The 23,444-nt window shown below is 33.6% G+C and overlaps 1 protein-coding gene across 1 annotated transcript; it reads right to left on the reverse strand.

Annotated features, from left to right (window-relative positions):
• Positions 1 to 1,307: 1,307 nt before the first annotated feature.
• LOC111982905 (proton pump-interactor 1) lies at positions 1,308 to 9,651 on the reverse strand. The gene is given in 10 exon segments (XM_065768827.1): positions 1,308 to 1,778; positions 1,781 to 1,978; positions 2,076 to 2,595; positions 2,688 to 2,789; positions 5,498 to 5,692; positions 5,938 to 6,117; positions 6,236 to 6,271; positions 6,274 to 6,423; positions 8,272 to 8,694; positions 9,364 to 9,651. Coding segments are annotated over 9 exon segments (1,887 nt in total). The 5' UTR covers positions 8,653 to 8,694; positions 9,364 to 9,651; the 3' UTR covers positions 1,308 to 1,653.
• Between the last annotated feature and the right edge of the window lie 13,793 nt (positions 9,652 to 23,444).

Raw genomic sequence — 23,444 nt, forward strand, 5'->3', positions numbered from 1 at the left:
TCTCTCAAAGAAGGCTTCTAAGGAAAGAAAACTCTCTCTAGAGAAAATTCTATCAAAAAATTATGTCCTAAGTTTAAGGGAGAGCCCCTCCTAAATGGACAAAATTCGAAGTGAACAGTGTCATGAATAGTAATCTATGAACAGTAATCCGTGAATAGTATTTTTTCCACTTTTTGACTTGAAATCTCTAGCAATTGAGGCTTTGGCATAGGCATAAGACCAGAAGAATCTCTGACTGTGAAAGGACAAAAAGCCAAAAGTAACGCTTTGAACATCATCATTTATGCATGTAGTGGAATAGTGATGTTTTACACATGTAGTAGAATAGTAGTGTAGGAGCTTTATGACTTGAAATCTCCAGCAATTGAAGATGATAGAAAATGTAGTTTATATAAATTTACTCTTATACTTTTATTACATAACATGTAAAAAATAATTTATTTATACTAATTAAATAATATAAAAATTAACACGTATGTATAAACTTATATTATTTTTCTTTCTTATTATTATAGATATTATAATCTTATATATATATATATATATGTGTGTGTGTGTGCGCGCATGAGTAGTTAAAGCAAGTGACTGATTTGAAATTCGAGTTATTTTCATGAAATTCGAGTTATGTCATGGCCTATGATTCAATGGATAAGACACTACTGGAATACTAAGTGGGCATGACAATACTAGCGGGCATTGAGCCAAGGGCATGAAATTTTTCCCCTGCACTTTCCATTGTGAGATTCAAATTTAAGACCTCAAAGCCCCAAACCACTTAGAAGTGCACCCAATACCACTGGACCCCCACCCCCTATGGTGAGGAGTTGACCATTTTACAAATAAAACATCAGTTTCTTGATGTTGGATAAAATAGAATAAGGCATTAGATTTCCAAAGAAATGTCGTCCAATAAACAAGTTTGTCAAATAACAGTTCCAAAATGCTGGGATCACCTATGAATGCCCAACCTAACCAATTCAACTGATAAAGAACTGGGTCCCAAGTCCAGACACCGGATACTCGTAAGTTGTTAAGTGCAAGTGTGGATGTCTGACCCACACAAACTCATTAATTGTTAAGTAAAAACGTACAATATGTCCAAGCCTGCTTCTAACAAAAAATGACGATGTCCAAATCCCAATCCCAATCCCATGTCCAAAACCCAATTTTTAAGGCAAACAGATATGCAAATCCCATCCCTTATCCCATGAGTGTATGACAAGCAAAAACACTAAAAACTTTGGTAAAGGCTTATGCACTTTTGTATCAAGATTACCCTGTCATCAAACTCAAATAGACCATCCAAATAATACTGAACTTATTATGATTTCACTGCATCTAATCCATAATTCATCATCTAATCAAATTTTCACCTGTCTCAACAAAATTGATCAGCAAGTTTATGGATTCAGATAACATTTATGCAATTAAAAAAAAAAAGTCAAAATTTGCAAATATATCCAGTCCAAACTAAATATATGTAGCTTCTTCCCTCTGACTGAGCCACCAACAACATTATGATTTTGAGTCCATCCTTTTAGGGGATGTAACGAACAGAAATAACTTAATTTTAAGTACTACAAACCTAGCCACTCGCACCCTGAAGCAGGAAAACTGGTTCATAACTCTTTCTATTTAGTTCTAACTCACTTTTTAGAGAAGATAGGTGTATCCAAGCGCTAGTAACAGCAGAACCAACACAGCAGCAGGAGCAGCCCATAACCAGTAGTTTGTTGACTTTTTCCGTTTCAGGAGAGCTTTTGGAACTGAATCTGGCCTTTTGATCTATTCCTGTTTCTGATACTCTTCACCTTATTAACCTTCTCCATTTGAACCTTCTTTGCTGGAACTGAAGTTTCAACATTTTCATCAATCTTCTCTGGTTCTGCATCCTCTGACCCTGCTTCTGCTGGTTCTTCAGGATCGGAACCAGGCGCAGATGCAGAGGCCTTCTTCTTTGCTTTCTTTTCACGCTCCTGAGATAGATTAAATGGAAAAAATGTCACTTTTGAGCTCCATTCTAAACAGAAAATAGCAAACAGTAATGATGAAATTATAGAAATTAATGATTTCCTTTAGCTTCTTTTCAGCTTCCTTTTGAACTCTTATAGCTGCTTTTGCTGCAGCTTTCTCTTGCTTCTTCTTCTTCCTTTCCATGGCCTCTTTAGCTTTTGCAATTTCCTCTTCTCTTTTCATCTCCTTCAGCTTTGCTTCATCAACTTCATTGTCCTTGGCAGGAGAGTCCTTTTGCAGGTTTTCTAACCCGAAGATCTCCTTGTCTTCTACTTCAATATGCTCCAAGGTGGATTTTGAATCCTCTGCTTTAGTTTTGGCTTCCTTCTGAGCCTTTTGGGCAGGCAAAGTACCCTGTACAGGAGGTTTTGAATCTTCCTTTACTTGTTTCACACTGGGTTTTGCCACTTTCTCTGTTTCTGATAATGTAGGTTCTTCCACTACTACCAATGGCTTCTCATCTGGGTTCCTCATCCGTCCATCCCTACTCAATTGTCGACTATCTAATGATGGCAGAATTCTTTTCTCATAGTCATCCCTAAGAGCCTTGTCACTGCTCCAGAGGGCCATAAAGTTTTCAACCTAACCAAGAATATATCAAAGTAAGAGATCAAATTGCAAGGAAAAATTGATTTCAGGTGAGGGTCTTGACATAGGACAAACACTAATTGAACAAACCTCTGAATGCGAAAGTTCCCCAGAGCCGTAATATCTTTGATAGCAGCAAGCTCTCGTGCTTTGTTCAAGACCATACGGCTTTTGTAAAAGTAGGCATTCTGAAAACAAGATAACATTACCATTGAAGCTAAATACTGACCAAATTACATACCTAACTTGATATAAACATAATCAAGCAAGCTTGAAAGCTAATGACTATAATTCTGCATTCTTATAACACAACAATTAATAGTAAGGAGAAAAGGAGGCTTGGCTTATCAGTGTTTGAGCCATTGAATTTTTCTTATGCAACTTTGAAATACTTACACAGAAATAATGTTATAGAACATGCCACCAAAGAAAAAAGCCTCCACTTGTCTCTTCATTCACCCAAAAATAACCTCCGGCAAAATATATGAAGATGGTCACAGGGAAAAGGTAAACTAAATCCTCTTCTTTTAGGTAAATAACACCAAGCACCCTTGAAGTTTTACGAAATAACACCTCCACCCCCAAAAAAAAATTTCATGAAAAGACACTTCCCCCCTTGAGGTTGTACAAATACAACAGTTAAGTTCTCACAAACAAAATCTTCCATTTTTTTATATAGGTAAAAATAATTTTATAGAGGCAAGACTACCTTGTGAAAATAGACACGAAGTAGCTTAAAAATTACAAATGGAAAAATATCTACATATGGATCGAGTCTGTGAAGAAATGAATAGATACTATCTATGAGACCCGATACAAAAGACCATTCATAAAGAGAACTAATAAAGTATGCTTGCATTAAATTGACGTGGACTCCACATCTTCAAAAGTACACCAATTTCTCTCCCTCAATATAGTCTCCATGTAGCCCACATCAAACATAAAGGAGTAAGATTCCTATTAATTTATATATATCTTTTTTTTTTTATAAGTAATAAACTTGATTGAAAAAAGATGTAAGAAAATACAAAGGAAATAAAGAACACAGGCAGTGTGCAAAGAAAAAACTAAAACTAAGTAACAATAAAAGTACAAAAATCATCATAAGTAAAGAAATGAAAGTAAAAACACCCAAAACATTTTCCCAATCACACAAAGTCTGAAAGATAGAAGCTTCAATTCATGAATCGGTCTTCCAATCCCTTCAAAGGTACGTGTATTCCTTTCCCTCCATATGACCCACATAAGAAAATGAAGGATCATTTTCCAAATCACCTTAGCGGAGGAGTGTTATGCATCCACAAACCTCAAGGGAGGGGAGTGTCATTTCTCCCATAGTTTTAGTAAGAATCCTTTTTTTTAAGGAATATCTCATTAGTTTAATCACATTTTGAGAGAGCATGGACTTAACTGTTGCATTTATGCAAACCTCAATACCTCATGGGAGGAAGGGGGAGTGTCATTTCTTGAAACGTTTGGGAGTGTCATTTTGATAAACCTCTAAGGAGGATAGTGTAATTTACCCTTCTTCTTTTTTGGCTAGCCATAAACTAAATCCTTTTTTTTTTTTTGGAGGTGAATAGGGCAAGGGGAGTTGGTGAGGTATGACCCCAGTGCCCACTGCCCAGGCAACACAAGAGGTATTGGAACCACTAAGGCATCCCTCAAACCCTATAAATTAAAACCACTTTGCTATGTAAAACATAATCCCATTGAGATACCACAGGGAGCTGTCATATAACTGTTAAAAACTTTCAATCAAAAAGAGAAGTCAGTAAGAATTGAATGCCTAACATATGAACCAATGGAATCAAGCCCTAATAAAATCAAAAAGTAGTTACTGACTGGGATTCTGACAAACTTGTTGAAAAGAACGGTAAAAAATCGCAAACTAACTAGCTGTATTTTGAACTGATAGCTAGGCATGGAAAAGACATAATTATTCATCCCAAAGAAAAATGTAGAAGGAAAAGCAACCAGCACTCATGTGGACATCCATTTCCTTCCCCAGAGTCCATAGCTCTGCACTAAAATTATAAGATTTAGTAGCGTCTCCACCACTGATACTTTCCAATTATTTTTCACAGCCCTCTGAACCTTCCATGGTCACAACTTCCTTGCAGCTTCTTTTCAACAATTACCATCAAAGAATATTGTAATCCCACCCCCCCCCCCCTCTCTTAATTTAATAGTAAATTTCCTTGCAGCTTCTTTTCAACAATTACCATCAAAGAACATAGTAATTCCTCCCCCCCCCCCCCCCCTAAATGTAATAGTAAATTTAAAGAAAATGCAGGGTCAGGTTAGAGGAGGGAATAAGCTTCAATAGGTAATGTGTTAGTAAACAATCCCCCCATTTAATCTACAGAGCCCAAAAGGTTGTGTTTCTTGGCTACGCAAAGTAAAAGCAGCAACTGAGCCTTTGATAAAAATCATATTCTCACCCCACCTCCACCACCAAAAATAATTATAAATAAGCAGAAGGAATAGTAGCAGGTTATCTATAATGGAGGACCACCATTACTAGGTGATACAAATCAATGAAACCTTTCCAAGCAGGGAACATCGAGGTGATGTCAAGGAATATCGATGATGGGAAATCGTTCTGTTTACTTGTACAATAAGGGTATAATATTGTTACAAACACCCCTAAAAACCGAAAGGACAATACTTCATGTGATACAACTATCATTGTAAAGTGCTTCCCAGCACCTCCAACTCATATGTTCTACAAAGTACAAAGACTTCTCACTAATGACAACATTTCAAACTAAATCAACTGCAGAACATCGATCATAACTATCGAGCATCACATAATTAATCATGGCCCACCACATACACATACACACATGTAGAAGAAAAGGATCCATAAATGTTGCAAAAAAGTAAAACTTACCCCCTCATCACGCTGTTTTCTGAGTTGCTGAATACTTTCATATGCTTTGTCTCTCTTCTGGGTGACAGCTTTCAGCTCTTCCGATAAAGAATTAATCTCATCGTCTATTGCCTTTAGTGCATCATCAAGTTGTTTAATTTTGGCCTGAATTACTTGTTTCTCCTTCCTTACTCCATCCAAATCACCACCTATGAGCTACAATGACATAATTTTGCAAATGAAGTTTAAATTAAATAATCAAGAAAATCCATGCATAGCAATGAAAAATGACAAGCTCCAAAACATACAATTCAAATAATATATATTACAAAGTAAAAAAATAAAATAAAAAAACCCATGAACTGCTATGGAAATGTCAGTGGGATGACAAGTTCTGAAACATATAGTACAAAATAGAACTTCATTGAACTTATCAAAAGAAAAAACTAGAACTGCATTACCTTAACCTGGTCTTGAATAGCTTCTCTCTGACCCAGTGAATCCTGAATCTTTGTTCTCATAGCAGCATTAGCAATTACTTTTTCCCTTGTCCCTTCAAGCTGTTTGATTTCTTTAAGGATCTTCTTTTCCTCAGACAATGGAATGCTCTCATGTTGTATGCAGTACTGCAAACTCTGGATCTGTATCCCCAAATACATAATCAAGGAGTAAGATAACTAAAAGCATAAAGGATAACTACAGTCCAAAACAAGCTGATGAATTCAACATCATATAAAGCATGTGGAGAAAGAAATATACTAGATTGTTAAGCTCTTCCTCAGATGAACATAAACCACTACCCGACCGGCACTGTTTGCATTGCGCAGCTTGCCAAGAGCATGTTGCAGAGGCTCCATCTCCTTTCTTTTCTCATCCAATATCGATTTGAACTGCCTGTTGTCATCTTTCAGAGCTCTAACCTGAGAAATCAACTCTGCTCGATCTGACTGCAGAAAAGACGAAATAAAACAGTGAGATCAAATGTCTGGAGGAGTTTTCTCTAACTGCATTTGGTGAAACTTAAAATTCGTATGCAGTATGTCAAGTAAAATAAAAAATAATTAATACGACACATTATTATGCAAGGATAATTGTTTTAATTAAATTGAACAGGAAAAGATAATTTCATTTGTACAAAAGCAGCAAGTGGTCCAACCACCTATAACTAGAGCTACTTCTTTTAAATTTCAATTATCTCTTTTGTTAAAGAGACACGGGAACAACTTCTTACGATTTAAATGCTCCCTGTTTGCCAAAAGAAAATTTGTCACAGAATTACTTTTAAAAGGTCATAACTCAGCCAAGCAAATAAATACTTGAAATGGAAACTTGAAGAATATTATTTCCTCAAATCACTCTCACATATCTCTCCTGCTTATTCTAGGAATGTTCAACTCCCAGCGCTCTGAGTCACCATTAAATTCTCGAACCATAAATATGCTCATCTTTCTTTTGTTTCACAACTAAAACAGAAATTAGCTAAAGAACAACATTCAATAAGGGTACTAAACTGAAATGGAAACTTCTTTTAAAGTGTTTTTGTCTAATTTGGTCCAAAGCTGAGAGGATAAAGCTAAGTTTCTCCTGGTTATTTTTTTTTTTTCTCAAATTTCAAGCTTATCATGGGTTATGCTGGAAATATTTACCAACTTATATATCAAAAGTAGATATAAGGTTCAAGTTAAAGCTGATGTAACTCTTTGTTAATGCTACACCACCACTTAGTAACTTTTTTATCTAAGTGAAATCATTGCCTAGTAACTTTTTTGGATTACAAATTCTATTTATCTTAACACACGCCAAATTTCATAGCAATTGGACATTTTATGCTATTCATCCATAAATTCACATTTCTATCTACCTTTAAAATACAAAACAGAAAAAAAAACAAAAAAAAAACAAAAAAAAAAAACAAAACAAAACAAAAACACAAAAACAAAAACATGAAATTTAAACAATTTATATTTTATAAGTAAAATATTTATTAATCATTTTGATATTTTGCAAGCATGGGGGTATAAGAAGACAATCCAACGTTGTAGTTGTCAAAAGTAAAAAGCTATTAGGTGGTTTTTTATTTTTTGATAAGTAAAAAAGCTATCAGGTGGTTTAACATTGATAATTAAATAACTTTTATAGAATGTAATCTTTCTTTGATCACATCCATTTTTATAGCCACAACCTGTGGGTAAATAGCTAAGATCTACTACCATGCCTACCCATTCAATGCATATTTCAAAGTTAATATACTATAATAGCAATAACCACTATAAAAATCCACATATGAGGACCCACTAATGATAGAACTTAATAACTCTTTCCTATCAGTTTTTTCCTTAAAATCTAATTGACCCTCCACTACTCCTAACATATTAATAAAATCCATTCAGATACAAAAATATTTTCTTTGTGAAAGGGAAACCTTTAACAGGTTTTCAAGTGATCTTCCAGACTATTTCGATTTTCGACTTTTGATTATGTATGTGATCATGTAATTCCTATTCTTTCACATACATGACAGTTTTGAATAATAAAAAATTACATCTATATGAATTAGTTAACAAGTTTGGAGAAAGAATTAAATATCTTCTTCTTTGTAGCAGGGATGTGTCTTTTTTTAGGGCCTCAATTAGGGGCTCTACCCTAACCTACAATAAGAAGAGCAATTTGAAGAAACTCTAACCAGAATTAGTGCCCCAAGAAATGAAATCTAATACTAACAGAATATATCTATTGCTCAAATTTACTAATAAGACTGGAATATCAAACCATCTTTATGGAGAACTTTAGCATACCCTTTTTGCCTTAAGTGCATCAGTGATCTGAAATCGGGCTTGATTTTTCCTCTGAATCTCTTTATCAGCCTGATCAATTTTGGCTTTTATTTTCGGGTCATCAAATGGACGGTACCTAACAAAATAAAATGAATGAATCTGCTTAGGTGCAGGCCACTCATCAACTGCATCCTTAGGGAAGTTGGCATCTGAGACATCATTTCCTTCTACTTTAACTGGTTCATCTCCATGTGAACCAAATTTTATGGGCTCCTCAAGCCCTGGCCCTTGATCCAATATTCCATTTTCCTTCCCATGCAAAACAGTAGCGACTGTGTCTTCTTCAGCTACAATCTCCACTGGTGCTTGGATCATCTCAAACCCCACAACCTCAACAGCCATGGTCCACCACCAAGAAAAAACAGCCTCAAAACACCAAAAATCCTGATGTAAAAAGCAAAAACACACCTTGTGAACAAAGATAGGAAAACCTATTCTCTAAAATAAATCAGAGCAATCCAAATTTAAATATTTTGCAGGTTTTTTGTTGAATTGATCAAAAGGGTCAACCATCATATGCCTAAACTAAATCCCATTTGAGGCAATCATAATAATACAACAACAACATAGATCTACAATTTTCAAATTTTCAACAGAGATCTTTGAACCAAAAACAGATCCAAAGCCAGCACTTTTATACAGTGCATGTGCAAACAAAATCTTCAATAACTATCCAAACAGAAGAACGCCAAAAGTGAAACATAATACACACAAGCATTTGATACATCCCCAATCAATCAATTACCCAATTATTCATTAATGACATAATTAAGTAACAACAAAATCTAAAAGCACCCATCTCCCTTTCAGACATTGACAGCAACAAAAAAGAAATAAAAACAAGTGGGGTTCTAGATCAAGTCCTTGCACTAAACGAAACACGCATGCAGACCCACAAATGAAATTAAGCAAAATCAACAACAAAAATGATCTAAATGCAATTGAATTATCAAGATCAATACGGATCCACCCAAAAATAAAAGAAACCCAAATTGAAAACGGTAAGAGGAATACCAGTCTAGATAGAACAAAATAAAAAGATGAAAAATTTACCTGGAACAGAAAGAAGAGAGAGATTTGTGAAGAAGAACAAGACCCCTTTTTTTTTAGACAAAGGGCCCCCAGACAGACAGACCCAGTTCCGAGTTTTGGCAAAAACAACAATGGGTTTTAGATCTCGGTCCCTTTTCTTGTCTAAACTCTGTGTCTCGCTCTCTTATTAGTTATTCCTGTTTCCAAGAGAAGAGAGAGAAAATAAGAGAGACTTTCGTTTGTGTATTTAGTATTTACTACTTATGTTTGTGTATTGTGAGTAGAAAGAGAGATAGAAAGACAGATTTCAGGTGCAGCAGATAATTTCGCTATCCACAATTTCTACCAGCAGTAAAAAAAAGGTTGGAGTACCGCTTTTATTGTCCCACTTCTACAAACATTTACTAACATTTATAAGGTCAGTGAGCGTGATTTTCCTGTAATTACTATTTTTTTTTTTCTTTTAGCTGTTTTAATCTTTGACTTTAAAAGATGGTTTCTTTATTGTTCTGTTTTTGGAATGCTAGTTATGATGCTTAAGGGAAATTATTCTTGTATTTTTGGGTTTTGTTGCCTTTTGGAATTTGGACAGCAAAATTAGAACTTATAACTACTCTATGGAAAAAGGCATAATAGTCTAGATATGGGAATTTTATAAATAAATAAAAAAAAGTCTAGATATGGGAATGGACGTTTTTTTGTCAAGAAAATATACGTATGGTAACGGTTTTCACTTGCTTTCTTTGCATTGGATTTCATTTTTCCTAGGTGCTATTGCCTTGTATAGAAATTTATGACTTTTCCATGAAAATAGACCAATCCACCTATAATCAATGGTTCAGCCCATGATGACAATTTTATCCTGCCTCACTTGATCAGCACCTTTTGGGCTTCACCCTCTGCAGATTTTTCTTGCCCTACAAAGGTAGTGAGGCGGGGATGGGGCGAGATTTTAATCCCGCACCACGGGACACACCATGGGACGAGGCGAAGCAGGAATGGGTTTAAACTTTTTAAGCCCTGCTCCATCCCCGCCCACCCACGTTGATAAAGGTTAAATTTTAAATTTTTCATACCCTAAAACTCTATTATTTAAACAAACATATTATCAATTTTTTTTTCTATCCAACATGACTCTCTGCCTCTTTTTTCTCTTTAGTAAGGTTGGAAATATGGTACCAATTTTAACATTTTTTTTTTGTCTTTATTAGAAACAAATTTATATAGTATTGAATTATTGATTTTGTACTATGAGATTTTTTTTTTTTTTTGCGATATTGTCTTGTTGAACAATTGGATAACATTATTCAGTTTTTACTAAAAATTAGTTTGATTTGATGAGATAAATTTATTTGTAATTTCAAGTATATTTTTATTAATGAAATAAGTTTTATTAAAAAAAAATTGTAATAGTTGTGGGCAAATTAACAAGAAGTAGAGTTTTACGAGGTGGGGCGGAGTTTTACAGGGCCCCAAGAAGCGGAGATGAGGCAAGAAAATTTTTCCCATCATGCGGAGGAAAGCGAGGATGGGGCAAGACAAAACTATGCGAGGCAAGGGCAAAAACTCCATCCTTTGGCCCCACCCTGCCCCACTGCCATCCCTAGATTTGAGATTCGGATCTCAATATCCAACCCTCAAAATCAATTAACTTCTCCTTCTTACATTATTCCATCTATCAAAAGTTGTTCGCTTTGAAGATCTAATGTGGTTATGAATACGATTGAGTCACACATGGTGCAAGTCAAGGTTGCTTAGTGCAAGCATAGCATGCTGGCAACTGCTCATGGTTGTCCATGTATGCAACATGTTGAGGCTGCTTACCCTTGGCAACATAGGCAAAGTCAAGCGGGTCGTGGGGGGTGGGGGGGTTGCGCCCTTGGGTGCCCAAAAATAATTAAGATCAATGTTTCATAATTAATTTGTTTTGTCCCTCCCTCTTCCCATTCAAAATTTGAGATTTTCCCTATTATTTTCTTAGTATTCTTTCTTTTATTATTTCTTTTATCAATGCCAATTAAATGGTCAAAGTCTATAAAAGTAAAATAAAAGGCTTTAAAAAAATTATAAAAAAGCATGAGTTAAGCTCAAATTTCTAATGCAATAATTTATTATTCTTTAAGAAAACTCGTGTATAAAGTAATAAAATATAAGGATAATAAGTTAATAAAATATCAAGTTTAAGGTTTTGTCTAGTTGCTATAAATATTTTCATGTGAATCGTAACTGGAATTTTGAATTTTTAAAAAAAAAAAAATTATTCATGCATAAACAAACCCCTAACAAATGTAAATTGGATAACAAATATGTTATTTTTCTATGGATTTTCTTGTTTTAAAATATCGATGTGTACTTATATTAATGAATTTTTATTGTCCAAATTTGTTAAAATATTATAATATCTATAAAAGAAAATAAAAAAATTGTATCAAATGCTAATGTGCAAGGCCGGCTCAACCATATAGGGAAGTTAGGCAATGGCTAAGGCCCCAGGTAAAAGAAGACCCCCTCTGTTGATTAATGTAATATCAATTTATCTATTTTAATATTTTATTTAAGGATGTTTTACAAAAAAAAAAAATTTAAGGCCCCTTCTGTTGACCAATAGAATGCATTTAACACATCATTTTTACAGATCAACACACTTAACCTTATCTCTTTATTTCCACTTTTTATCTTATTAGTACCATCTTTTTTTCTCCACTTCTACATGTGTTACATCTGCTTATATGTACCTTTATATATATATATATATATATATATATAAGCACTTTACCAATAAATAGATTTTTTTTTTTTAATTGTGTACATTTTTTTTCCTTTGTTCTTCTGAAGATATCTACCCCACGTTCCCACTAAGTTTATACTTCCAATAACAAGCAATTATTTCATTCTACATGTCTCTCCATCTTTATCATGTTTTCTATTTCTTCTTAAAATTCAAAAAATAAATAAATCAAATCATGCACATCTACTCTCACATTCCCAATAATTTCGAAGGCAATCACTCAAAACTCAATTAAGAAGGTACGAACATGCCATTTGTTTTTAATAAATTTCATTATATTGCTTTATCTTTTCATTTGTCTTTCTTTTTATCTCTCTCTCTAATTGCTCCACCGCCTTCATAAAGGCGGTCACTACATCTTTAAATCTCTTAAGTTACAGATTTCTCTCATCTTAATTTGTTCATTTATTTAATCTAGCCTCTTGACGCTTCTCAGTGAGCATTCAAATTGAGATAAATTTTAGGTCATGTTAACAAGTGCTGTAGGGCATTGGTTAACAATCAAATTAAAGAAAGTTTTTATGGGAAAAGAAAAAAAGCAATTAATATTTTGACAGTTTTTTTCATTTCCCATAAAAGTAATATCAAAACTTTCTTAAAATGGATTCTTAACCAATGCCAAAACGGCACTCGTTAACATTTCCCATTTAAAATTATAACACTAAACCAAAAGAAAAAAAAAAGGACATTCATTGCACATGCGAAGCGCATGTGATAAAGTTAGTATATATAAAAGTTTTATATACCTAATAATTACACTTCATATCTTTTTTTTTCTTTTTTTAAATCTTATCACATCTAATCATCAATCCACACCACCTGTTTCCTACGTTATTTTGTTATACAATTTTTTTTTTTTTTGTAATTTAAAATTTTTTTTTTCCTCAATGAGTAATGCTAAAGGTACACTCAATCTCTAATAGGAACCCAACAGTTCTATCAAGACAGTAGATTAGCTATAGTAGTTCTTTGAGGGAACTAGGCCTCCTAGAGAAGATTAGAGATAGAGATAAAGAAAGAAGAGAATTAGAGAAATAGAGTTGAAGTATCATGTTATTTCATCTATATCCTAGTTACAATCCTTATCCCTTCCTTATACGAGCACAATTGGTTCATTCTGTTATACAAACAGTTGTAGTCCTTTCTACCTAACTAACCAACCAATCAACAATACAACTGTCACAAGTAACTAACTAATCCACCCATCAATGCAGCGGCCAAACTCTAGCTTCCAACTCAATACTTTAACTGATAACAACACAATAGCCAAACTCTATCATTCTCACACCCAAATTCACATCCTGCATGTGTCAAGTCTTGATTGGATTTCAATATCTTCAAGTACATGTTGTGGACCCACATAGAAGCACCTAAAATCCAATTAAGACACACAAGTAAGGCGTGGATTTAAATGTGAGAATGAGTGTGTCTCTAATATTACTTTTCTAAATTCCCATTCCTACCGCTTTTTTTTTAAATTTTTTAAAACAAGATAGAATACTTTCTTTGTTATTTATTTTGTATTTGTTATATATGTTTTAAGAAGCTATCCTGCTTTTCTTATATATAATATATATTCTAATCAAATTTAAATATTTGTGTTAAAGTTACTATATTGAAAATATGAATTTAGAATAATTATTTTGTATTAGTATTAATTTATTGACTTGAATGATTAATAAATGTATTAATTTAGAATAAAATATATACTTGTTTAGAGTATAAAGTGATTATATCAATTAGTAAAATTAAAATATTGCTTTTGATAGATCTATTGTTCTATACATTAACTTTTATGTTAGTTAAATTATATTTTTCTATTATTAATCATGTTTCATATATTCGTAAATATTTTCTATTATAAATCATGTTAAGTGAACTTCAATGCAAAAACTTAATTAATAAATTTGCATTTCAAAAAATAAGAAATACATATTTTAAATTTTTTTTAAAAATTGTATCAAAAGTTAAATAAATACTAGTTAATTAAAATTTAAATATAAAAAAGGGGCCCAATATAAAGTTTTCACCTTATGCCCCTGAACTTGTTAAGTCGGCCTTACTAATGTGCAAGTGCGTGCATGTGTGCCTTCATTTGTATATTTTTGTCTTATGAGATCAAATCCTGACTCTGCCATTGCCAACATGTAAAAGTTTCCTATACACACTAAAAATTATGGCTAATTGAAGTGATGTTAGTAGAGGAGTTCATCGTACAATTTAGTGTGGTTTTGCTTCATTTTTATCATTATACCATACAATGTAGTTTAGCCAAAACTATAACTGCAATGCTCTTCAATTTTATGATAACATATGCAATGCAGTGTATTACAATGCAGTTTTTCGGTTTTGGTTTGGGACATTTTTCAAAATTTTGGGCTAGATTGGCCTAGCCCAAACTTGGTTCTTCCTTTGTGTTGGGCCAATTTTTAAAATGTTTGGCTGATTTTTCTTTATTTTAGGCTGATTAAGAGTAGCCCAACAAAATTTTAGGTATGAAAATGCTCATTTTTTATAATAGTGTTACTTCATATAATATATATATTACAGGTGTGGTGCAATTTTCACACCGCCACATGTGGTGCGGTGCGATTACTTCATTTTGGACAATTTTAGTCAATGTCAAATATTAGTTATGATATATTCTATGTTAAATATGTTTGAATGGATACAGAAGACGAAAGCATAAAATAAGAACACTAAACACATGAGGGTTACGCAGTTCAGTCTTACGACTTACATCCACAAAGGAAAACTTTAAGGGCTATATTTTTATTATATAAGAGTATAATACCAAAAAAAAAAAAAAAAAAAACTGTGTTACAATGAACTATAACATGGATATATATAGTAGACTAAATCTTAGACTAATAGATTTTTAGTACAAATAGAAGACTTAGCTTACACACAAAGTAGAATTAAACTTAGGCCTATACTAATAGGCTTATATATCTCTCTATCAATCTGTTTAAGTTTAAGTATGACCATGAGATTTTTTTCTTAAAAAAAAAAATATATATATATATATATATATATATATATAGGGTTGGGTTCAAGTTACACCTAGTGTAACTCTAAGCAATGTTACATCACTCAATATTTTTTAATTAGATGCGAATATTGACAAATCCACCATTAGATTACATTATCTTCATATATTCTTTATGCTTGCAAAATTTTGAGGTGATCAAAGATTAATAGTCATGTCATTAATCAATTGTTAAATTTCAAATTTTTGTAGTTTAAGATAATGCATAAAAAAATGAGCTTATAGATCGAATGGTAAATAGCATCCGATTGATATGAAAATTGGCATGCATGTTAAGAACATATAAAACATGTAATTCAATGGTTGGATTTTCAAAATATTAATTCAATAACAAGTTATTGAGTGGTGTAATATTGTTTAGAGTTACACCAGGTGTAACTTGAACCTAACCCATATATATATATATATATATATGATCATGTGAGATTTGAGCATTTTGGTGAACACTCCATCAGTGATAGTTATCTACTCAGAAGTTGTAATAAATTTTTTTTTATCTATAAACTAAAAGTAATGAAATTATATATATATATATATCTTATAACGACCATTTTGACCTCGTGTTCTTGTTAGCATTGTATGCAGCAGATTCTATTTTGGCAATATCAATCCCATGATGGCAATTTTCTCAAAAAAAAAAAAAGAAAGAGGAAAAAAAATCCCAATATAACACTTGTCGACATGCAAAATCGATGATTACGAGAGAACCGAAGATTGTTTTAAAAGTACAGAAAAATCCCTGTTGTGTTAATAAAATTACCGTCTCAATAATTTTAATTAATTTTATGGGGTGTGACAGAAATAGATAGACAGTTCCTATTAAAAAAAGAGAGTGGACAATAGAGTAGCGTAGACACCTACTTTTCAACACGGCAACACGTGCAATGTGAACTTGGTCCATCTTTGGAGGCTAATAATGCCTCTCTGCCTCTGCCTACTTACGTTACGTTACTTATTTTGTAACGTATCCTTTGATATCTTCTTCCTATTAAAGACAAAGTAACCTCTTTTCTTTTTTTGGGAGAAGAAGTCACCTTCTTGATTAAGGGTTCATTTGTTTTGGGTGAAAACAGTTTCAGAAAAGTATTTGCCGTAAAATAGACTGTTTGAGTGTGCAAGGAAAATTGGGTCAAACGGAAAATCATTTCCGTTGACCGTAAAAAGGCCTTCTGATTACGGAAAATTATTTCCGTTTTCATTTTACCTTCAATTCACTTCCGGAAAAAGGACCAGACGCGCAACAGGGAGAAAGAGAGAGAGAAAGGACTCAGATGCGCAAACACACAGAGAGAGAGAGAGATCGCGCCGTTGAGTTCGAGATCGCGCCGGAAAATCAAATCGCCGTCCTCGCACCCAGACCGATCGCACCCCACCGAAGACCGATCCACCCAGATCGATCGCACCCAGACCGATCCACCGAAGATTGCATCACCCCAAACCGATCGCACCCCACCGAGATCGCATCACCGCCGATCTCATCGGCGCCATCATTACCTGTGACTGATCTCGTTGCCTTTTCCCTCCATTTTTGATCACTCTCTCTTCCTCGCTCTCTCAATTTGTGTCCGGTTGTGTGGGTTTTTATTGAGTTGTGGTGGGTTTGTTGTTGTTGTTGAGGTGGATTTATGGTGGATTTTTGTTGTTGTTGTGATGGTGTGGTTGGTGGTGTTTTGGTGGTTTTCCTGTTGTGTGGTGGTGGGTTGTGCCGGAAAATAGCATTTTTAAAATGTTACCAAACACATAAAAAAATTTTCTAAAAAAATTTTCATAATGCAACCAAACACTTGAAAATATTTTCCTTTCCCGAAAATAGCATTTTCGAAAAATATTTATTTTCCGGAAAGTATTTTACGTTGAACCAAATGGACCCAGTGAAAAGTTTGAAAGTTACCCTTGATATATAGATTTGCTACGGTTCTTTTTTTTTCTTTTTCTTTTTTTTCTTTTTTTTTTTTTCGCTTAAAAAATTAGGATTAAAAAGAAAGAGAACCTTCCTTAATATCTCATGATTCTAGGGAGATTCCCACATGTAAATGCGGAACCAGGATTTTATTTCAAGGAGAGCAAAATTTATAAGCAATGTACAAATGCACATATGTGCATGTGAGTACTTGAGACCAATTTAAATAATAATTCATTCATGTTAATACTAATATGTTTTTTTTAATACAAACGATCTAAAAAAACATATTATTAATATTGTGTTTAATGTTTATCTATTACAAATCTTGAGTACAATTTGTGTGAATTTGATATTTTAATTAATGCACTTGAAATATTTTAATTTGTGTGAATTTTTTTTTTTACTTGTAATATCTTTTAAAAATGCACTTGAAATTTTATTATCTTCTCAAAATAAAAAATAAAAAACTTGAAATTTTATTATCAACTTGAAATTTTTTTTTTTTTTAGTATATGGTAATATTTATTAGAACAAACACGAAAATAATAATACTGGTGTTTTATACTGGGTTTATGATACATTACATAACCAAAGTACAACTACAAAAAGGCCTAACTTTTGTAGTTATGGATTGAGGTTATAAACAATGGACACTAGACACACACAATCAATTTGAGATAAACATCCTTATATATATATATATATATATATATATTTTTAATAAATAGTAATACTTATTAGAACACATACGAAAATAGTAATACTAATGTAAATTTTAGATTATTATTATATAATTTCCTTATATTTGATTATTTATACACAATTTTTGCTGATGAAGAATAAATTATTACATTATAATTTGAGATAAATTTTTATCGCTTTAAAGGAAATAATAATAAACTCTCATTTTCCTTTATAACCTCGTGCTTCTTTAAACTATAAATGAAAAGAGAAATACATAAAACAAATCTAGGAAAATTTTTCAAAGTTTTAATAGTTATTTTGTATTACATGTAACAACTTTTGAAATTAATATATTTTTAAAAAAATACAAAATTTTTATATACATTATTTCTTGCAAACTTTTCATATATTACAACTATACTTATGAAAATTGGTCCCCAACCTTTCAATTGTGTTAATTTGGTCCCTAACTTTTCAATGCTGTGTCAATTTAGTCCCTACCATTATATCTGGGATGAAAATTGCTGACATGGTAAACGACCAAAATAAAATTTTAGTTTATTCTTACATCAACGGAAGCTAATTTTTTATCTTGGCCATTAGACACGTCATCAATTTTCATCTAAAAAATAATGCAAAGACTAAATTGATACGATACTGAAAGATTAAGGATCAAATTGACACAATTGAAAGGTTATGGATCAAATTGAAATATGGTGAATAGGATAAGAACCAAAAACGTAGTTTACCCATATGAATAATTATCTCACTAAATCTTTTATTCATATCTTTTATTCATAGTAATAAGATTACTATTTCTAATATAATATTCATTCAGTGTACCTAAGGTGCTCTAATCATCGTGGGTTCCAGTTAGCTCAACTGGTAAAATCTCTGATGGTTGTATAAGAGATTTGAGATTCAATCTCCGCCTACACCAAAAACTAATTGGTATCTTAATTTGATAATAAAGAGTTATTATTAAGAGCAGACGTCATAAGTTGAAACTTTCTTAAAAAAAAAAGGTGCTCTAATTATCAATTAATAAATTCTTAACATCATAAAACAAGGTAATTTAATGGTATAATTAAGCCTCACAACTTTAATTTTATGTGGTGGACCTAAATTACATAATTAGCATGGGATGTGTGGTGGTTTTTTTTTATCCCCCCCTCCCCCCTCCCCCTCCCCCTCCCCACTTTTAATGCAGCTGATAGAAGCAAATTGCAGACCACGAACAAGGCATTGGATGTCTTTAAACACATGACCCAACAAGGAATGATTAGCTATTGGAGAAGAGATTGCCTTTGTAACATTAACATTGTCTCCTTCTATGACTAACTTTGTGAAACCAGCATCAATGGAGAACTCTATGGCTTTCCTACAGGCTAAAGCTTCTGCTTCTTCATTGTTATTTACATAAGGCCCTTTGACAAACATTGACGCCATCACCTCACCTCCCTCATTGTAAATTATTGCACCAAAGCCAAAGTAATTCGGGTCTGAAAAAATAGTAGCATCAAAATTCAATTTATAAATTGATGGAGGGGGAGGTTGCCAAAAATCCCTACTCGGTACCGTGCTTGGGATTGATAGGTGGTCTTGGGATTTTTTGTACTCATCCAAGAAATCCATTGCTCTTTTATTTAGCCATCTCAGGTCCTTATTTGCTCCCCATGTACAACTACATTCCTTTGATTCCAAATAAACCATGCTTGAATAAGAAACAATTCAAACTCAGCTGTAGAGAGCCTCTCCAAAAGATTATCAAATATTTGAAAAATATCATGTTGATCATTTGAATACTTCTGCAAACTGATAGAGCTCCCAGCCTACACATCCTGAGCAACACCACATTTGCAAAGAGCATGTACACTAGACTCTGGAAATCTTTTGCAGCATTGACAGACATTGTTTGAAATGATTCTTCTCCTCCAGAAGATTCACATGGGTAGGTAAGATTTCTTGGCATGCCCTCCATCCAAAAACCTTGATTTAATTAGGAACTCGAAGTTTCCAAAGATTTCTCCATACCTGCTGGCCAATTGGACCCCTCAAGCTTTCAACCCAATTCTCTTATCTTAGCACCTCCCTTGCGACATGGTACCTAGATTTAACAGAATACATACCATTCTTATTATTAAGCCATACAACTGAGTCAGACATAGACATACGACTTAGTGGTATTTTGCAAATGGCCTCGCATCTTCCCTATGAAAGCTTGCCATAATGAGATCACGTCTCCACCAATTTAAATTTGGGTCTATGAGGTTAGAAACCCGCCACTCCTCATCATCCTCATGCATTAGATAGAGAACTTTATTTTTTGGGTGATTTGGAATCTATTTATCCGTATGTACTCTAATGGATAACTCATTTCCTACTCTCTAACAACATCCACTCTTCTAGATAGGCATTGCTGCCATGATGCTTTTTCATACGTAAGAGTTATTGGGTGACTTAATAGCATCTAGGAAGTGGCACCATGGAAAATATCTAGCTTTGAAACACTGGAAAAGAAGTGAATCCTAGCCATGCAACATTCTCCAACCTTGCTTTGCTAACATAGCTAGGTTGAAATATCTCAAATCCCAAAAACCCATCTCGTCCTTTCTTAGGCTAAGATAATTTGCCCTAGCTTTTTCATTGAATCTTCCTATCATTCCCAACTTGTCCACCAAAAGTTTGCACACATTGCATTGAGCTCATCAAATGTGTGGTGGTTTTAATTATCCACTACCCAATATTGATTCACGGAATATTAATAATAAATTTCCTAGTTTTATTTTTATTTTTATTTTGTTCTGGGCATAAAAGAGATTCATTACTAAAACAAACAGATAGAGTTTTTACAAACACAAAATTAATGGAGAGCCACAAAGGGGCTACTAAGACACTAGACAGACATAAAAATTCAACCTACTCTCAAAACATAAACATTCATCCTAAAAATACAATTATATGAAGTTATAATTCACGGTGATACTAACTAAACATTATATGAAGTTATAAACTTTCATTCTAGGATATATAACTAAACATTATAAGACAAGAAGAAACACCACTTGATAGAAAGTCACAGAAGGTCTGGAGAGAATACCACGTACGGATGGACTCTCTCATTCTCTCAAGGGAAGAACAAGAGGAACTTGTACGGAGCAAAAAAAAAGGTGAAAGATGTTAACCATGCAGGCTACCGTGAAGGGCAGGACTAAGGTTAATCGTCTCTAAACCATGGTCAGGGTATATGGAGTGAGACAGGTTCATTCAAGGAGAAGCTCATTGGGGATATTCTAGGTCCTACACTCAAGCATTCAGCTTCGGAGACATCATAGAGGACGATGAGGAGTTCAATGAGGAGATAGAAAATCTTCGTGAAGGGTTAGTTGCTGTTAAGTTCTCCAAAGAATTTAAACAGCAAATCCAAACCCTATGGACAAAAGCTCTCATTGTGAAGGTGTATGGCAGATTGGTGGGCTTAAGTTTTCTGCATAACAGACTTTTATCCATATGGATACCTGCTGGGAGATTGGATTGTGTCGACTTGGGGCATGGATTTTCTCTGACTCAATTCTACCTGAGAGATGACTATGAAGCTACTCTTAAAAGGGGACCTTGGATCATTGGAGAGCACTTTCTCTCCATCAGACCATGGGAGCCAAACTTCTAAACTACGTCGACAAATGTCACCTCGGTGGATAAGATTCAACGAGCTACCAATTGAGTATTACAACTTTGAAGCTCTCTTGCAAATTTGGAAATCTATTGGCAACGTGCTAAGGGGTGGCACTCACACTGCAAATGAAGCAAGAGGTAGATTTGCGAGACTTTGTGTCCAGATTAATATGGATAAGCCTTTGGTTATAGTAGTGTTGATTGGAAAGTTCAAACAACCAGACTGTTATGAAGGTATCTAGAAACTATGCTTTTCTTGCGGCAAAATAGGTCATTGAAGGGAAAATTGTCCGCACACAGTCCGGCCAGACCTAACCTAACCCTGAGAGAGATAGAAACAAAGGATGTAAGGGACGTGGAAGCCCAATCATGCGATAAGCATGTGCCTGTCAAGCCAAATGCAGGAGAGGGGCCTAGCAAGATCATGCATGGGAGTGCGCATGAAGAGGCACATGAACGGACATATGGTCCTTGGATTATAGTAGCTCGAAGGAGGAACGTGAAAAAAAATCAAAAGATTGGAGGGGCCCATACTGTGCTGGATAATGGTCGATTAAGACAAGAACAAAGGAAGATAGAGAATGAGGTGAGGTTTAAATTCATTGCAGGGAAGCAAAAACTCACTAATGGGCCGAGTAGGGAGGCCCAAAGGAAGCTATCCCCTCCCCCCCCCCCCCAAAACATATTAATGAGGCCCAAATTTATTGGTAAATGAAAAAGTAATATTAATGGTGGGCCTAGATAAAAACCAATAAAAGGTTGACCACATCAACATTTTGTAAAAATATTGTAAAATATAATACAATCCATAAATATATATGTCAAAAAATTACAATAATTAAACATTCAGCATCTTTAAAATGAACACATAGGTATTTTAACAATTACCTCAACAAATAAAAGGGGAAAAATTCTAATTTTCATCCCAACACATCTAGGTTTTACTTGTATCATAGCAGTAGAAAAATTGAAAGGTTAGCAGTTTTATTAATTCGCCACACCACCAAATTCCCCCACACATTTGCAAAAAATTTTGCTCCTAGTGCTCTCACAGGTGAGTCTCTCTCTTGCTCCCTCTATCTTCGTCGGCATTTACATTCTTTTTCTTTTCTTTTCTTTCTTTTTTTTTTCTTTTCAGTTCTTTCATTTTTCCACTGCTACTGCAGTTTTGTATTTACAATATAAAAGTAAAAATTCTGTGTAACTAGACTAGACAAGAAACAATGAAAGACAAGCTTGAAACTTCAGTAGGCCCCTCAACCCTATACAATGCTCCTGTGTTACTTTACTTTTCATTTGCTTTCTTTTGATTTCATTACTTTACTTTTCATTTGATTTTTTTTCCTTATAATACATTATTTGTTATTATAATAATCAATATATTATATACCATATGGCATTATAATTTATAAATGTAATTGATTAGTTTGACTAAAATATACAGTATATACTACCATATTAACATGTATTTAGCACTTCAAAAAAAAAAATTAACATGTATTTAGTTGTTGTTTATAGCACATGTTGAGTTATGAAGTATTGTACATTACTATTTTAGATTTCAAACACACAAAAAAATGTATATATGGCCCCCCAAAGATAAATTCGTGGCTCTGCCATTGCCTGCTTCTAGTTCTTTGTAGTAACAAACTTGTAAAGCCCACAAAAAGGTTGTTGCTTTGTTATGCAAAGGAGAGCACTTCTTGTGTAGTTTGGCCCAAACTTTAAACACTTCACAAGAATTGTCTCTTTCCACCACTGCCAAAGCAATTAAATTATCAAAGATAATTGCATCCACATTAAGTATGACCATGCTTGTAGGTGGGGTTGCCAAGTCTCAAGTTCTTCAGCTCTATTCAATGCCTTAAATTCCTCATTAGCAATAACTAAAGCATATTCCTTGACTCTGCTATCAGAAATGGAGCTACAGTTTGACCTTGGGGGCAATACGCCCCGCCCTCCCCCCCCCAAACAAGATTTGGAAAAATAAAAATATATATATA

The sequence above is a fragment of the Quercus suber genome, unplaced genomic scaffold, assembly GCF_002906115.3.
Source record: "Quercus suber isolate HL8 unplaced genomic scaffold, Cork oak 2.0 scaffold_27, whole genome shotgun sequence".
NCBI classification, from domain to species: Eukaryota; Viridiplantae; Streptophyta; class Magnoliopsida; order Fagales; family Fagaceae; genus Quercus; species Quercus suber.